This window comes from Desmodus rotundus, chromosome 4 (assembly GCF_022682495.2).
Source record: "Desmodus rotundus isolate HL8 chromosome 4, HLdesRot8A.1, whole genome shotgun sequence".
In the NCBI taxonomy this organism is placed as follows: Eukaryota; Metazoa; Chordata; class Mammalia; order Chiroptera; family Phyllostomidae; genus Desmodus; species Desmodus rotundus.
In genome coordinates this window covers 146,379,831-146,399,126 of record NC_071390.1, presented here as the reverse complement: position 1 = coordinate 146,399,126, position 19,296 = coordinate 146,379,831, and the positions used below count along the sequence as shown (strand labels likewise).

At 40.3% G+C, this 19,296-nt stretch overlaps 1 protein-coding gene across 1 annotated transcript in view; it reads right to left on the bottom strand.

Annotated features, from left to right (window-relative positions):
* The window catches only part of LOC112316790 (ankyrin repeat domain-containing protein 26), a 187,305-nt gene that overhangs the window by 28,425 nt on the left and 139,584 nt on the right, over positions 1 to 19,296 (bottom strand). Inside the window, exon 57 of the mRNA XM_071221352.1 lies at positions 16,141 to 16,214. Coding sequence (XP_071077453.1) covers positions 16,141 to 16,214 — 74 coding nt within the window. The remainder of the gene's footprint in view (positions 1 to 16,140; positions 16,215 to 19,296) is intronic.

The following is a 19,296-nucleotide window of genomic DNA, read 5'->3' as shown; positions in this document are numbered from 1 at the left end:
AATTTAATACAAAATGAATCCATGAAATTAAAAAAGGAATCATGAGAAATATTAAGAATCTCTGAATCACAACAAACCCGGAAGGCACAAAAGATTAATAAATTTGACCACCCTTAAAAACTGAATGTGCAGTCTGAACACACAGCTACCTCAGAGTAAGAGTATTGACACTGCACATGTTTGGATGGAGTAGATTTCCTAATTATTTTCCCTGAGAATATTCCATGGATATTCTACTTTTATAGTATTTTCGTAGTATGTTTTTGGTCTCATAACATTAAAAAAAAGAAGTCATAAGCTTATGAGCAGAACCTTAAAAACACTGTTAAGTGGTGGTAGCCTTTTTAACTACAAGGATCTTATCTTCCATGAAAAACTCAAATATTAATTTAAATAACTAAATTTGTCAAAGGGCAAAAATACAATATAGAGAAATAAAAATCTTTTTAAAGACTTTTTAAATTTGTTTAATTTTAGAGAGGGGGGAGGGAGGGAGGAAGGGAAGGAGAGAAACATCCACGTGTGGTTGCCTCTCATGTGCCCCCTACTGGGGACCTGGCCTGCAACTCAGGCATGTGCCCTGATTAGGAATTGAACCTGTGACCCTTTGGTTCACAGGCCAGTGCTTAATCCACTGATCCACATCAGCCAGGGCAAGAATAAAAAAGTTTTTAAAAGACATTTGACTACTTCCATTAATGATCTCAAGGCAATTTAGCCTGCATGTTAATGTTTCAAAAAGACAAAGTTAATATTTATGTTAATGGATAATCTGAATTTACCTTCCATTTCTTCATTTAAAATACATAAACATACTTCCATTCAAGATGGTGGTGTAGGTGAATGTGGCTCACCTCCTCACACAATCACATCAAATTACAACTAACTTACAGGAAAAGCATTATTCAGAACCACCAGAAACAGAACTGAATAGAAGTTCTACAACTAAGGAATTAAAGAAGAAACTACAGGGCAACTGATAGGAGGGACGGAGTTGTGGAATGGGCTGGTCCCACAGCCACTTGTGGCAGATAAAAATAGGGATTGATATCTTGGGAGCAAGGGGTCCCAGCTGCACACCTGGCCCCCCAGCCCGGGGTTCCAGTGCCTAGAAAATAAGTCCTCTAGCTTCTGGCTATGAACACCAGAGGGGAGTGAGGCTGTGGAAGACAAATTGCTAGAGTCCCAGGCAGTTCTTGTAAAAGGTCCCACACACAGACTTACTGAACTCACTCCCTCTGAGCTCCACCACAGGAGCAGCAGACTGAAAGGCACCAGAGACATATGGGGAGGAACTGAAGTGTCTGGAATCAGGCCACGAGCAGGGGGCAGCTTTCTCCCAGATAAAAGTGCTGGCAGAGGCCATTGTTCCTTTTCTGGGCCTTCCCCCAACACAGCGGGCAGGTGGGCACTGTATATGAGACTCCATCACCTTGGCTCACACTGTTTGCCCAGTCCCGGTGATTCCCTGAGGCTCTGCCCCACCCAACTCTTAGGCCCACCCAACTCTTGGGCTCACCCAAGCTGTTTCCAGTACAAATGGTTTGTATGGAAATGCTTTTCCAAACAAATGGTTTGTCTTGGGTTCATGCTTCAGATTTTCCTAAATTCTCACAAACAAGTAGCATTTGGCCTCAGCATGCCCCGTGCCTACTGCTAAGTGGTGTAAGGCCCAGAACTTGCAGCAGTTGGCCTTGGTTCACAGCTTGGAATCACTTGGGCACCTCTAAACCCAGCATAAGTTGTTGGGAACCGCCCTGCCTGATTTCAGAAGCTGTAATCCCCCATGGCTAAGGCTGAGTAAAAAAACCTTGGGACCATAAGCCATTTAGGAGACAAAGCTTATCTTCCTGGTAGGGGTGCTGCCTCTGCCCCCTTTCACTTTGCCCTGCTTAGCCCCAGGAGGAAGACTGATTAGGCAATGGCGGGTAAGATTCCTCAAAGGAGGAACGACCAAGACAGTCATGGTCATGAAGGGTCCCTTGGGAGGACTCAGGGGCCTATAGAAAAAGGGGGTGATGGACCCTCCCCGCTTGGCTTTGACATATCCGGAGTCCACATTCTGTCTGCAAGAAGTCTCCTATCTCTTGGCTGCCTTACTTCCCCTCCGATTTAAGCCTGAAACAATGCTGGAGGTGGGTGTGGCCCTGTGCTGGAAATGGTGGTTCCCTGGGGAGATCAGGCCTGAGAAAGAATACATAAAATCCTCTGAGACCTGGTTTGGTAAGAATGTCCTCAATTTAAATGCTAAGGAGGTGGGGTGGAGGGGTGGGGAGAAAATGCAGACAACTGTAATTGAACAACAATGAAAAAAATTAAATAAATAAATAAATAAATGCTAAGGGTCCAAGCATGAAATGAGTTTGTTTCCCCAAAGTTTTATGGTCCTTTAGCTATCTGACCCTGACTGAAAATAAGCCCTCAGAGTTCTTTGAATGTTATCTATTTGATTATTACTGCCTGACAATGATTGATGAGCTTTCCATATATGCCCTGTATTCCTATGCAAATTAAGCCAATAAAACCCTGTCAAGGCAAGGGTCGGGGCACTCTCCTCTTGAGAGAGCGGTTGCACTGTCTCTTTTTCTCCACAGGGCTTGGTAGTCCATGTGAATTTGTCTCATCTCAGCCACAACACCACGGACACTGCTTGCCGGTGACCGTGTCAATAAATAGTAAATAATTGCAGATCACTTTGCAGCTTATGCGGGGTGGCCCCAGTCAGAACACAGGCTGTTGGTTGGCTGACCTTGGCCTGCACCTCCTGGGAGGCCCCAGAGACTGTGCATCTAGTGGACAGCTACAGACCCCATCAAAGCACCACCACCCAACCACCTCTACAAGCAACACACTCAAGGGATGGACTCATAGGGCACCAGAGCACAGAAGAAGCAAGTGTTCCTCTCTGGAGTGGACCTCTGCACATCTGATCATCCACAGTGGTCAGAGATTGGTGTTTAGTAGTCACAGCCAGTCTGTGCAGCTGATGAGCCTGTGTAAATTCCTCCTGTTGACTTTCCAACAGCAATCAAGGCTCAACTATAGGAAGAGGGTGCACACAGTCCACATAGTGGGCACAACTCAGCTTGGGTGATAGGGGAGCTGTACCACAGGACCCTATAGGATACCCACTACATTAGGCCACTCTTCCAAGCCAGGGAGTCTTAGCAGTTCTACCTAAACATAGAAACAAATGCAGGGAGGCTGCCAAAATGAGGAGACAAAGAACCATGTCCCAAATGAAAGAACAGATCAAAACTCTAGAAAAAGAACTAAACAAAATGGAGACCAGCAATCTACTAGATGCAGAGTTCAAAACATTGGTTATAAGAATTCTCAGTGAATTTAGTGAGAACTTCAACAGCATAAAAAAAGATAAAAATAACCAGATAGAAATGAAGGCTACACTAACTGAAATGAAAAACAATTTACAGGATATCAACAGTAGAGTGAAGCCAAGAACCAAATCAGTGATTTGGAATATAAGGAAGCAAAAAACAATCAGAAAAACAAGAAGAAAAAAGAATCCAAAAAAATGAGGATAGTATAAGGAGCCTCTAGGACAACTTCAAGCACACCAACATTCACATCATGGGGTTGTCAGAAGGAGAAGAGAGAGAGCAACAATTTGGAAACCTATTTGAAAAAATAATGACAGAAAACTTCCCTAACTTGGTGAAGGAAATAGGCATACAAGTCCAGGAAGTACAGAGAGTCTCAAACATGATGAACCCAAAAAGGCCCACACCAAGACATATCATTAAAAAAACACCAAAGGTTAAGACAAAGAGAGAACCTTAGAAGCAGCAAGAGAAAAGCAATTAGTTAACTACAAGGGAACTCCTGTAAGACTATCAACTGATTTCTCAAAAAAAGCTTTGCAGGCTAGAAGGGACTGGCAAGAAATATTCAAAGTGATGAAATCAAGGATCTACAACAAAAATTATTCTACCCAGAAAAGCTCTCATTTAAAGTCAAATGACAGATAAAGAGCTTCCCAGAAAAGAATAACCTAAAGGAGCTCATCATCACCAAACAAATACTATATTAAACATTAAAGAATCTTCTTTAAGAAGATTGAAAATATGAACAATAAAGTGGTAATAAATACATATCTATCAATAATTGAGTCTAAAAAACTAAATAAATGAACAAGCAGAACAGGAACAGAATCATAGATACAGAGAACGTTTCAATGGTTGCCAGATGGGAGGGGAATCAGGGGATGAGTGAAAAAGGTGAAGGGATTAAGAAGTACAAATTGGTTGTTACAGAATAGTCATGGGGATGTAAAATATAGCATAGGAAATATAGTAACCAAAGAATATATATGCATGACCCACAGACATGGACAAGACTGTGGGGATTGTCTGAAGGAATGGGGATGGGAAGGCTGGGTGGAGGGGAACAAAGGGAGAAAACTTGGAACAACTGTAATGGCACAAACAATAAAATCTATTTAAAATAAAAGAAGAAAACATAAACATAGCATTTACTAGATGCCAAGAAGTGCAATAAATTAATAATTTTAATTATATATATCACAGTTATATTTTGAATGATAGTATTTTTAGATTATTGAAAACCAAATAATATAGAGTAAATCAAAGGAACATTATAAATATTGATGGAACACTTTAAAAACATAGTATTTCTGCCCTGGCTGGTGTGGCTCACTGTGAATTAAAGGGTCACTGGTTTGATTCCCAGTCAGGGAGCATGCCTGAGTTGTGGGTCAGGTCCCCAGTTGGGGGTGCTCAAGAGGCAACCACACATGGATGTTTCTCTCCTTCTTTCTCCTTCCCTTTCCCTCTCTAAAAATGAATAAACAAAATCTTTTAAAAAATCACTAAAATAGAACTGCAAATTAATTTTTTTCTGGAATTCCAAGATGGCTACAGAGTAGGTAGAAGCTGCACCCACCTGCTTCCAGCCTCTACCCAGATTTACAGCTAAATTACAGAGCAATCAACTGAACAACCAACTGAAAGCTAGTTGATTTGAAATATTATAACCAAGGATTACAGAAGAAGCCACATAGAGACTGCTAAGAAGGGCAGAGCCATGGAATGGGATAGCTCCTGCACTCAGGGGCAGTGGCAACTGAGAAGTTGAAGGGATATTGTGCTGCAAAACTCCCTCCCTCTAGGATCATGGGGTGTAAACCCCATGCAGGAATCCCCAACCCAGAGAAACAGAGATGAAAAGAGCAGCTCGCGTAGCATCTGGCAGTGAAAACCAGTGGGGACTGAATCTGCCTGGGAGACTCAGACTGCACCCTCCCAGGGAAGAGCACTCCTACTATTACAGCACTAGTCTAGGGTGTTCACAGTCTGGACTCTGACTGCTGGTGAGGCCACACTGCTGTACTTGGGGCCTGTGGAAGAGTCTCCTGGCTACACCTGGACCCAGCAATGACTTTAAAAGGCTCTCTTTATTCTGGGGAGGCTTTTGCTGTAGACCCGAACAGTGACTAAACTGTATGACTTGGTAAAGAGGGCTAGTCTCCCTCATCTTCGGTAAACAGCCAAAGCCCCACTGCCTACCTGTTGAATCACTAAGTCTGCCCTGTCCTGACTCAGGCAGCATGAGAAGCCACACAGAGCTGGGACTTTTGTCCCTGTTCTGCTGGGTTTGGCAGCACAGGGAAGCCATATGGAGCCAGGACATTTGGCTCAGTCCTGATGAGAACTGTGTGGAGTTATTGAAGTGCCACCTACGGCCACATCCTGCTTGACTTGGCAGCATGGGGAACCAGAATGCCATGCAGAGCTGGGAATTTTGGACTGAGTCTCCCTGGGAGGCTTCTATCCAGGAGCTGAACGGGTAAGTGCTGAGCTACTTGGCTACGTTGCAGGGAGGCAAATCCTAGCTCCCCTGTGAGTTCAGCTCATGCTACCCCAGGAAAGAGAAGTGCCTGCTCCCCTCCTAGAGGCTTGTGCCCGCCCCCCCCCAATAAGAGACTGTTTGGATCACCCCTACCAAGTCCAGATACCCCCACTGGGTGAAGTTCCATAGGGGGAAGGGAGAGCAGCTCATAGCTGGGACAGTCAAAATATGAGACCCTTGGAGGCTATTGTCTGGGACCAGGATGAAATACTTAGTCCCCTCCTGTGGACTGGGACAGTATCATCCCCAACAGCAGTCTCTTTTATGGCCCTGAGCCCAGCATTGCTGAGCTTGCTCCTGCAAAGGGGATGACCGGAGGCACTCGACCTGAATCTGCAGTGAGCCCCCATTCAGGCAACTGGAGTTGGAAACTCTGGCAGAGACTGAGGGGTTTGGCTTTGAAGCAGGGGCCACCTTCCTCTCATTGAATGCCTGACTACAAGGCCTCCAAGTAGGAGACCAGTAAGCCCTGTTGTCTTAACTCCAGTTGCCGCACCTTACTGAGCTCTGACCCTGTGGAAGGGGTTGTGCATTGCAGCTAGCCTGAGCTGATCCTACAGTCTTTCTCTGGAAGGCTCTGGAGGAAGACCAGGCAACCTCAGGGGGAAACAGAGTAGCTGACAGGAGGAGGCAAACCTCAGGGAGTCTCACTCATTTTACAGAACTTCCCCCAGCTATAAGCTGGAGGAAGCTGACCCTTTTACACAGATTGGCCCCTCCCATGCACACTCAGATCTGGTAGATAGAGGCATAAACAGTGAACACTGTGTTAGCTACAGATAAGTAGCTCCAAACCAGTTACACACAATGTCTGACAGTGACATGCACTTTAACCCCACCCAAGTAGACCCAGAACCAACAAACCAGAGGTGGGCTTCAGACCAAACCAAAGCTCAATCCAAGTAGCTACACTAGCAGCATACCCAAAGGGGGCTTCCAGCAGGTGCCAGATTCTGCTGGGAGCAACTCCACCTTGGGCAGCAGCCCCTGCACAGCACCTCATACACAATGATTTGAGGTTTACCCTTACAGTCTCCTAGGCTGAAGGGATAACTTACCCACAAAAGGGCCAACAGCATTCAAGACCCAGCTACAACAGGGAGTACACATAACCCACAGGAAACATTCCTGGAGCACAGAACTCAGGTGATCTGGAGGATTGTGCCACTGAGCTCAATAAGACAATTTAATCATAAAATCATCATAACAAGTTTGGGAGTCATAGCAGATCTACCTAATGCACAGGGACAAATAATAATAATAATAATAATGGAGACAAAGAAAAATGCCCCAAACAAAAGAACAAGAGAAAACCCAAGGAAAAATTAAATAAATTGGATGAAATGGAAGCAACCAAAATACTAGATGTAGAGTTTAAAACAATGGTTATAAGGATGCTCAAGGATCTTAGGGGAACAATGGATGATATCAGTGACAATTTAAAACAAGAGATAATAAGCATTGAAAAGGACATAGAAACCATAAACACAAACCAATCAGAAATCAAGAATACAATATCTGAAGTGAAGAATACACTAGAAGGAATCAACAGCAGGTTCGATGAAGCAGAGAATCAAATCAGTGAATTAGAGAACAAGATAACTGTAAGCACCCAAGCAGAGCATCAGAAAGAAAGGAGAATTTAAAAATATGAGGAGGGTCTAAATAACCTCTGGGATAAAATGAAGTGCAACAACATCCACACCATGGGGGTACAGGAAGGAGAAGAGAGTGAGCAAGAGACAGAGAGCCTGTTTGAAGAAATAATGGTGTTAAACTTTCTTAATCTGGTGAAGGAAAAAGTCACACAAGTTCAGCAAGCAAGACAGTACCAATAAAGATGAACTCAAATACACCCACACCAAGACACATCATAATTGAAATGGCAAATGTTAAAGACACAGAAAATCTTTATTTCAGCAACAGAGAGGCAGTTTGTTACCTACAAGGGAATTCTCATAAGGTAGTCAGCTGCTTTTTTCAACAGAAACACTTCAGACCCAAAGGGATTGGTATGAAGTATTCAAAATGATGAAAAGCAATGACCTGCAACCAAGACTACTGTATCCAGCAAGGCTATCATTTAGCACTGAAGACAAAATAAAGAGTTTCCCAGGCCAAAAAATGAAAAGGCTAAAAGAGTTCATAACCAGCAAACCAGTATTGCAAGAGATGATAAAGGGACTGCTTTAAGAAGAAGAAATAGAGGGAGAGGAACATAGATATAAAGAAAAAAGTGGCAATAAATAAATATCTATCAATAATAACCTTAAATGTAAATGGATTAAATGCTCCAATCAAAAGACATAGGGTAGCTTAATATAAGAAAACATGATCATATATATACTGTCAACAAGAGACCCACTTCAGAACAAGATTTACACAAGCTGGAAGTGAAGGTATGAAAAAAATATTCCATGAACATGGAGACAAAAAAAAGAAAAAGCTGAGGTAGTGATACTTATATATGACAAAATAGACTTCAAAACAAAGGCCAAAACCAGAAACAAAGATCACTATATAATACTAAAGGGATAGATCCAACAAGAATATATAACCCTTGAAAACATATATGCACCCAATATAGGAGCATCTAAATATATAAGAAAATTTTGGTGGACTTTAAGGAAGTGATCGACAGCAATACAGTTATTGTAGGAGATTTTAACAACCCACTGTCATCAATGGATAGATCTACCAGACAAAAATTTCAACAGGGAAAGAACAACCTTAAATGACACACTAGGTCAGATGTATTTAATTGATAGCTTCATAACATTTCAGCCCAAAGCAGCAGAATATACGTTCTCAAGTACCCATGGCACATTCTCAGAGACAGACCACATGTTAGGACACAACATAATGTTAAATTCAAGAAGACTGAAATTATATCAAGCATCTTCTCAGATCACAAGAGCATGAAACTAGAAATCAACTACAATAAAACACTCAAGACATTCAAACACATGGAAGCTACAGTATGTTGTTAAACAATGAATGGGTTAACAATGAGATTGAGGAAGAAATTAAAAAATTACCTTGAAATAAATGAAAATGAACATACAACCACCCCAAATTTATGGGTCACAGCAAAAGAAGTCCAAGGAGAAAAGTTCATATCATTATAGGACTACCTTAAAAATCAAGAAAAATCTCAAAAAAAAAAAATCTAACCTTACACCTACACCTAAAAGAACTACAAAAAATAATGAACAAAAAAGCCCAGAATTAGTATAGAAGGAAGGAAATAATAAACATCAGAGCTGAAACAAATGACCCTGTCACTAAAAAACCAATAACAAAAGATCAATGAAACCAAGAGTTAGTGCTTTAAAAACATAAACACGATTGACAATCCTTTAACCAGAATCATCAAGAAAAAAAGAGAGAAGACCCAAATAAATAAAATCAGAAACAGAAGAGGAAATGTAACAAATGACATCATGGAAATACAAAGAATTGTAAGAAAACACTATGAACAACCACATACCAAGAAATTGGAACACATGGGTGAAATGGATAAATTCCTGGGAACATACAATTTTCCAGAATTGAATCAGAAAAAATAAGAAAACCTGACTAGAGTTATGAAAACCAATGAAACTGAAGCAGTAATCAAAAAAACTCCCAGTAAACAAATATCCTGGACTGGATGGCTTCCCAAGCAAATTTTACCAAACATCCAAAGAACTAACACCTACCCTTCTCAACCTATTCCAAAAAATTCAGAGGAGGGAATACTTGCAAGCTCTTTTGTGAGGCCAACCATATAGTAATTTCTAAACCAGATAAAGATACTACAAAGAAAGAAAATTATAAGGCAATATTTCTGATGAACACAGATGCTAGAGTTTTTGATAAAATATTAACAAGTTGGATGTAGCAATATATTAGAAAGATCATACATCATGATCAAAGGGGATTTATTCCCATGATGGAAAGTTGGTACAATATTTGCAAATCAATAAACGTGATACATCACATAAACAAAATGAGAGAAAAAAGTCTCATGATCACACAATGGATGCAGAAAAAGCCTTTGATAAAATCCAGCACCCATTTATGATAACAACTTTCAGCAAAGTGGGAATAGAGGGATCATACCTCAACATACTAAAGGTCAAATTGAAAAATGTATAGCCAACATCATACTCAATGAGCAGAAACATAAAATCAGAAACAAGACAGGGATGTCTGCTTTCACCACTCTTATTCAACATAGTACTGGAAGTCCTAGCTACATTAATTAGAAAAGAAGAAGAAATTAGTCATCGAAATTGGAAAGGAGGAAGTAAAACTGTCATTATTTGCAGATGACATCATATTGTACATATAAAACACCAAAGATTCCACCAAAAAACTACTACAATGATTTGGCAAATTAGCAGGATACAAAATTAATATTCGGAAATCTGTGACATTTTTGTATACCAATAATGGACTATCAGAAAGAGAAACTAAGAAAACAATTCCATTTACTATTGCCACAAAAATAAAGGTACCTAGGCATAAATTTAACCAAGCAGGTAAAAGACCTGTACTTGGAAAATTATAGGACATTAAAGAAATAAACTGAGGAAGATATAAATAAGTGGAAGCATATACCGTGTTCATAGACAAGAAGAGTTACCATCATTAAAATGTCCATACTACCCAAAGCAATCTATAGATTTAACACAATTCCTATTAAAAAAACAATGGCATATTTTATAGAACTAGAACAAATATTCCAAAAAATTAATATGAAACCAAAAAAGACCACAAATACCTTCAGAAATCTTAAGAAAAATGAAGATGGAAGTTTCACAATACATAATATCAAACTATACTACAAGGTCATTGTAATTAAACCAGCCTGGTACTGGCATAAAAACACACACATATATCACTGGAATAGAACAGAGGCCCAGAAATCAACCCACACCTTTATGGTCAATTAATATTTGACAAAGGAGGCAAGAGTTACAGTGGAGTAAAGACAGTCTTTTCAATAGATAGTATTGGGAAAATTAGACAGGTACATGGGAAAAAATTAAATTTGACCACCCACTCACATCATACACAAGAATAAACTAAAAATTCATAAAAGACTTAAATGTAAGTTGCAAGACCATAGAAGTCCTATTAGAAAATATAGGCAGTAAAATCTCAGACATCTCATGTAGCAATAATTTTGCCCATATATCTCCCAGAGCAAGGGAAACAGAGGAAAAATCAACAGATTGGACTACATCAAACTAAAGCATCTGCACAGCAAAATAAACTATCAACAGAATGAAAGGACAACCTATTGGATGAGAGAACATATTTGCTAATGATACACCTGATAAGGGGTTAATCCAAAATTTATAAATAACCCATCCTAATCAACACCAAAAAAATGAACAATCCAATTAGTTGGACTATAAAAAAAGAGCAGAGGATCTGAATAGACAATTCCCCAAAGAAAACATATAGTTGGACAATAGACATATGAAAAGATGCTTAATGTCACTCATTATCAGAGAAATGCAAATTAAAACCACAATCAGATGTCATCTCACACCTATTAGAATGGCTATCATCAATAAATCCACAAATGACAAGTGCTGGTGAGAATTTGAAAAAAAGGAATGTTTGTGCACTCTTGGTGACAATGCAGATCGGTGAAGTCACTATGAAAAGTACAGAGCACCCTGAAATATATATAAAAATGGATCAGCCTCATGACCTGTGATTCTACTTTTGGGTATATATCTGAAGAAAGCCAAAACACTAATTTGAAGAATATATATACACCCCTATGCTCACTGCAGTGCTATTTACAATAGCCAAGCTATGGAAGCAACCCAAGTGCCCCTCAACAAATGAGTGACTAAAAAAGCAGTGGTACATACATACAATGGAATACTACTCATCCATTTAAAAAAGTGAAATCTTACCATTTGCAATAGCAGTGATGGATCTAGAGGGTGTCAGGTTAAGTGAAATAAGTCAGAGAAAAACAAATACCTATGATTTCACTTCTGTGTGAAACTTAATGAACAAAATAAACACAAAAACATAAGAAAAACAAACTCATAGATACAGAGAACAGACTGATGGTTGGCAGAAGGGAGAGGGTTGGGAGATTGGGTGAAAAAGGTAAAGAAATTAGGAAGTGAGAGAACCAAGATGGAGGCGTAGGTAGACACACTGCGCCTCCTCGCACAACCAGAACTGACAGAAAATAGAACGGCAAGGAAGTCCACACCAAGGAAATAAAAAATAAACATTCATCTAGACCAGTAGGAGGGGCGGGGATGGGCACCGGGGTGGAGAGGACTAGAGTGGCTGTGGCGGGACCAAGACTGGCGGAGTGTGGGATGAATCGGGCAGGAAGTCCGACCACTAGCAGACCCTGCAGCCCCACATTCGTGCAGATAAACCAAGAGGGGCCAGACTCAGAGTGGTGGAGAACGGGGCAGGCAGAGCAGTGGATAGCACCCCGCGGCCCCATATTCGCGCATAGATAAGACAAATGGCGGGGAGCGAAGCAGACCTCACAACCCAGGGCTCCAGCACGGGGAAATAAAGCCTCAAACCTCTGATTGAAAACGCCCATGGGGGTTGGGGCGGCAGCAGGAGAGACTCCCAGCCTCATAGGAGAGGTCATTAGAGAGACCCACAGGGGCCTGGAGTGTGCACAGGCCCACCCACTCGGGAACCAGCACCAGAGGGGCCCAGTTTGATTGTGGGTATCAGAGTGAAAGATTGAAATCCGGAGGAGAGTGAGGGGGGCGCCATTGCTCCCTCTCGGCCCCTCCCCCACGTACAGCATCACAGCGCAGCAACCAGCGTTACCCCACCCCGGTGAACACCTAAGGCTCCACCCCTTAAAGTAACAGACGCTCCAAGACAAAAAAAAAAAAAAGAAAGGCCCAAATGACAGAACACTTCAAAGCTCCAGAAAAAATACAACTAAGTGAGGAAGAGATAGCCAACCTATCGGATGCACAGTTCAAAACACTGGTTATCAAGATGCTCACAGAATTGGTTGAATCTGTTAGAAAACCAGATGAAAAAATGAAGCCTATGCTAAGAGAAACAAAGGAAAATGTACAGGGAACCAATAGTGATGTGAAGGAAACTGGGACTCAAATCAACGGTGTGGACCAGAAAGAAGAAAGAAACATCCAACCAGAAAAGAATGAAGAAACAAGAACTCGGAAAAATGAGGAGAGGCTTAGGAACCTCCAGGACATCTTGAAACATTCCAACATCTGAATTATAGGGGTGCCAGAAGGAGGAGAGGAACAACAAAAAACTGAAAACTTATTTGACAAATAATGAAGGAGAACTTCCCCAGTCTGGCAAAGGAAATAGACTTCCAGGAAGTCCAGGAAGCTCAGAGAGTCCCAAAGAAGCTAGACCCAAGGAGGAACACACCAAGGCACATCATAATTACATTACCCAAGATTAAATGCAAGGACCTATATCCAAGATTACTGTATCCATCAAAGCTATCATTTAGAATGGAAGGGAAGATAAAGTGCTTCTCAGATAAGGTCAAGTTAAAGAAGTTCATCATCACCAAGTCCTTATTATATGAAATGTTAAAGGGAGTTACCTAAGAAAAAGAAGATCAAAAATAGGAACAGTAAAAATGGCAGCAAACTCACAGTTGTTAACGACCACACCTAAAACAAAAACAAGAGCAAACTAGGCAAACAACTAGAACAGGAACAGAACCATAGAGATGGAAATCACATGGAGGGTTGTCAATAGGGGAGTGGGTGGGGGGGGAAGGTACAGAGAATAAGTAGCATAGATGATAGGTGGAAAATAGACAGGGGGAGGGTAAGAATAGTGTAGGAAATGTAGAAGCCAAAGAACTTATAAGTATGACCCATGGACATGAACTATAGGGGGGGAATGTGGGAGGGAGGGGGTGGGCAGGATGGAGTGGATTGTGGGGGGGAAATGGGACAACTGTAATAGCATAATCAATAAATATATTAAAAAAAAGAAATTAGGAAGTATTCAAAATAGTCATGGGGATGTAAAACAGCTTAAGAAATATAGTCAATAATATTATAATAATTACGTAAGGTTCCAAGTACTGGAAATATTGGGGGAAATACTTTGTTCGGTATATGATTATCTAACCACTATGCTCTACATCTAAAACTAGTACAAAATAATAAGGAATGTAAACTGTAATTTAAAAATACCAAAAATTTATAAAGAACTTATAAAACTCAATACCAAAAAACCAAACAATCCAATTAAAAAATAGGCAAAGGACCTAAATACACACTTCTCTAAGGAGGACATACAGATGGCCAATAGACACATGAAAAGATGCTCAATGTCACTAAGCACCAGTGAAATGCAAATTAAAACCACAATGAGGTATCACCTCACACCAGTCAGAATGGCCATCATTAATAAATCAACGAACAACAAGTGGTGATGAGGATGTAGAGAAAAGGGAATCCTCTTGCATTATTGGTGGGAAGGCAGACTGGTACAGCAACTATGGAAAGCAGTATGGAGATACCTTAAAAAGTTAAAAATGGAACTGCCTATGATGCAGTAATTCCCTCTCTGGGAATTTATGTGGGAATTTTCAAAGTTATCAATTTGAAAGAACATAAGCACCCCTATGTTCATTGCAGCATTATTTACAATGGCTAAGATATGGAAGCAGCCCAAGTGTCCCTCAGTAGATGAGCAGATAAGACAAGTACGGTACATTTACATAATGGAATGCTACTCATCTGTGAAAAAGAAGAAAATGTTACCCTTTGTGACATTATGAGATATTATGCCAAGGGAAATAAGCCAGTCAGAGCAAGACAAACACCATATAATTTCACTCATATGTGGAATCTATTGAACAAACTGAACTAACAAACAAAGTACAGACAGACTCATTGAGAGCAGATAAACACCTTTGGGGAAGAGGGTAGGGGTGGAGGGATTGAGCAAAAACGGAAAAGGACTCATGGACATGGACAAGAGTGTGGTGATTATGGAGGGAAGGGATATAAGGGGGATAAATGGTGATGGAAAAAACACAATAAAAATAAATTAAAAAAAGAAAGTTAAGGAGAAAAAAGGAATTAAGAAATATTCATTGGTAGTTACAAAATAGTCATGGGGATGTAAAGTACAGCATATGGAATATAGTCAATGATATTGTAATAAATATGTATGTGGCCAGGTGGGTACTGGAAATGTCCAGGGAAATACTTTGTAAAGTATATGACCATCCAACCACTATGCTGTACACCTGAAACCAATACAAAATAATAATGAATGTAAACTGTAATTTAAAATAAAATTTAAAAACAAAGATATTTTTTATGAAACATTTTTTTTATTGCTGCTCAATTACAGTTCTCTGCATTTTCTCCCCTCCCCCAACCCCACCCCAGACACTAAAACAAAGATTTTTTTTTAAAGAATAGTAACTGGAAAAGAGGCAAACTGTACATTATTATGGGCCAAAATCATTAATATAAATCAAAAAGAAAAGTGAATTCCTAAATTTAAATTCACATAATATACTATGATTGTGTAGGCATTGATATAGTTATCTGGTTCATTCAATTCTAATTTATGCTAATATTCACCTGTGAGAGTGGATAAAAATTTAATAATATTTACTGATTTTCTACCCTGAAATGAAATAAATTAGAAAGTTATCATTTGTACCCTAACAGCAAAAGGTTCAATTTGAAATGACGTGATACTCTTAATTGGCAATTGAAATGATTTTATGACCCCTTTCTCTCCCTCTATGTAGACCCTGAATTCAATTACATAGTGATCACAAGGCAGCACAAAGCTTTAACCTTGGCACTAGTGAGTATCGATATGACACTGAAAATTCTGAACCACTGACTGTGATTACTCTTTTCACATGAATCCAACTCAATGGCCATCATGTTACATTGTTCATCATTTTAACTGTTTAATGATATGATTTGGCATTTGATGCTACCTTCTTTATCATGTAAGGAAGTTATTAAAATGAAAGAAGCAAACAATATTTGGGAATTTTTTTCCTCAATTACAAGGATAAAGTTTAGCTATAAGTTACTACAGATTCTAACAATAATTAAGTCTCATAAGTAGTTAAAATTTTATAAAAATTAAATTTTCAGTTATAATCTATTGACTCTAAAAGCCCACCTTGAAAGGTAATTTTACTTAGACTATGTTACATTATAAAAACATAGGAAACAGTATTATACTAGAAATTTACATTTAAATTTTACATACCTGTGTGTGGTTATTTTCACTTCCATCAAGCCTTTCTTCCTCTTCCCCTGATGCCACTTCTAAGTCTAGTTTTGCTGACAAATATATATATTAGTTAAAATGAGCAACTTAAAACAGTTAAAAGCTATAATCTTTATAAAAATGGAAAACACATTTTATCAATTGAGAGTTTAAATTAACCTTAATCTTTAGCTGAATATTTACTTAAGAGAAACTTCTAACTATTGAAAACTTCAACAAAGCATTTAGAAATATTACATGTCACAAAGTTCAAGGAACAGAAACATCTCAAGTTTTCACTCACAAATTCATTCACCCAACATTAATGAACAAAGCAATCGGAAACAAAACAAGGAAAGTGGTGCCCGGCTGTGTAGGCCGTTGGGATGGGTGGAGCGCTCCTCCTGGGGTCCTCCTGGAAACTTGGATCCAGGTCAGTTTTGCAGAACACTGATATCCATGGCTGTAACCTGGACTTCATTTGAAGAAATCCACGGACCATTAATGAACAAAAACGTGAGTCTGTATTGTGACGTTCAAATCCTAGCACTATGGGAAAGAGATTTGGAGGCCAGAGAGGATTTTTCTTTTTTAGAAAGAAAAATAATCACATCTGGTAAGATGGTGGCAGAGCAGAAGAATATATTATGCACAGTCTCCCAGAACCAGACTGGAAATTAAATTAAAGAGGAGAACAATCACCTAAGTTAAACCGCAGGCCACCAGAAAAAGAGACTTTTAACCAAGGACAGCCAAAAAACCCACCCCTATACCAGTAGGAAAAGCAGGGACATCTTAAAGGGGCTGGCCCTGCACACACAGGCAGTGGGCTGAGGCAGCAGGGTGCCTGTGGGACATTCTCCCTCAGAGGAGTGAAGCCAGGACCATAGACCAGGCCCCCTAGCACAGAGAACCAGTGCCTACATCAGGCCACCACTTAGCATCCACCAGAGAAAGGCAACAGGGGCTCTCTCTGCTGGGGAAAGATGAAAACTGCTAGAGACAAACCCACCATCTGTTTTTTTCCTTAAATGCTCAAAGCACAAGTTTTGTGTTTGCAGCTAGCCACCTTGGGGCTCAGGGAAGGGAAGGTGGCATAGACTGGACTCACATGAGGAGTGTGTGGACTGGGATGCCCTGGGGAGGGAATTGGGGGAGTGGCTGTTGGATTTTCGGGGCCAGGATATACCTGGGCTACATAGCAGCCATTTTTCTGGAGAAAAGCTATCCCCTCCCAGGGTAAAATCAATTACCCTACCCTGTGGGATACCACTCCTCCCACTCTCTGCACCACTGTCCTGAATTGTGCTCACCACACCCTCTGAAATCCTGTCCTCTACTCCCTGCACCTTTCATTGTTCTCTTTTCAATTTTGATCTGTCTTGGAGTTTTCTTTTGTTTGGGTTTTTTATTTCTTTTCTACTATCCTGCATCTCAACCCTTACTGAGAAGGCAGCAACATAAACAGACTCAGGTGTCAGAGACTGGCTGTAGGGCACAGCCAATCCACACACTTTCCTGGGAAACACACTGATGCTTCACCCTCATGGGAGAGACACAGAAACACCAACCAGGCATCCAGGAGACCCAAAATCTGGGCTGTGAGAGCCTACTAGGTGCCCCGCCATGCTGAGTACCTGGAAATACTCCCAGACAGATTCAGACTAGTATCTTGGGAAGGGGAACACACGCACCATCTTCCCTGACGTCTGAATGGCACCCACCATGGGAGATCAGGAATCACAGCCCCTGGTTTCCACCAGAAGCCATACCAGAAATAGTTGGCTCTGCGACTGAACTAAGATGGACAGCAGGCTAGCAGGAAGAGGCAGATACTGTGGTGACTTAGGATGTTTGCTGACACACACCTGGAAACAGTGCTAATAAAAGCCAGCTTTGCAGAGCAGCTTGGCCCACCCTGGGAACAACCATGCCCAGAGGAATCAGCCAAAGACTGTGGATCGCACTTTGCTACAATAGGCCATGCTACTAAGACAGGGAGTCAAAGCAGCTCTACCCAATACATAGAAACAAACACAAAGAGGCTGCCAAAATAAAGAGACAAAGAAATATGACCCAAGTGGAAGAAAAGAACAAAACTCCAGAAAACTATCTAAACAAAAGGGAGATAAGCAATCTATCAGATGCAGAGTTCAAAACACTGGTTATAAGGATGCTCAAGGAATGCACTGTGTACTTCAATATATAAAAATGACCCAAGCAGAAAGGAAGTTTACACTAAGTGAAATAAAGAAAAATTTCCACTGAGCCAACACTGGAGAACATGAATCCCAGAATCAAATCAATGATTTAAACATGAGGAAGGAAAAAAAACGTTCAAACACAACAGCACAAATAAAAAAGGATCCCCCCCTCCTGCAAAAAAAAGACAGGCTAAGGAGAATCTGGAAAAACTTCAACCCCACCAACATCTAAATCATAGTGGTGTCAGAAGGAAAAAATGAAAAGCAAGAAATTGAAAACTTCTTTGAAAAAATAATGAAAGAAAACTTCCCCAATTTGGTGAAGGGAACACACATACAAGTCCAGGAAGCAGACAGAGCTCCAATCAAAAATGACCCAAAGAGGATCACACCAAGATACATCATGATTAAAATACCAAAGGTTAATGATACAGAAGAATCTTAAAAGCAGCAAGAGAAAATCAGAGGGTTACCTACAAAGGTGTTCCCTTGAGAATGTCAGCTGATTTCTGAAAAGAAGCTTTGCACACAAGAAGGGAATGAGAATAAGTATTGAAAGTAATGGAAAGCAAGGACCTACAACCTAGATTATTCTATCCAGCAAAAGCATCATTTCTAAAGGAAGGGAAGATAAACTGCCCCACAGATTAGACAAAGATAGAGGAGTCCCACATGACCAAGCCATTATTGTATGAAATGCCACAGGGACTTATTTAAGAAAAGGAGGATCAAAACTATGGACATTAAAGTGGCAATAAATTCACAACTATCAACAAGGGCATCAATAAAACAAACTAAACAAACAAGTAGAACAAAAACAGAATCATAGTTATAGAGATCATTTGGAGGGCTATCAGTTGGGAGGAGGAAGAGGACCCATGGGAGGAAAGGTGCAGGAATTAAAAAGTACAAATTGGTAGGTACTGAGTAGACATGGGAATGTTAAGAAAAG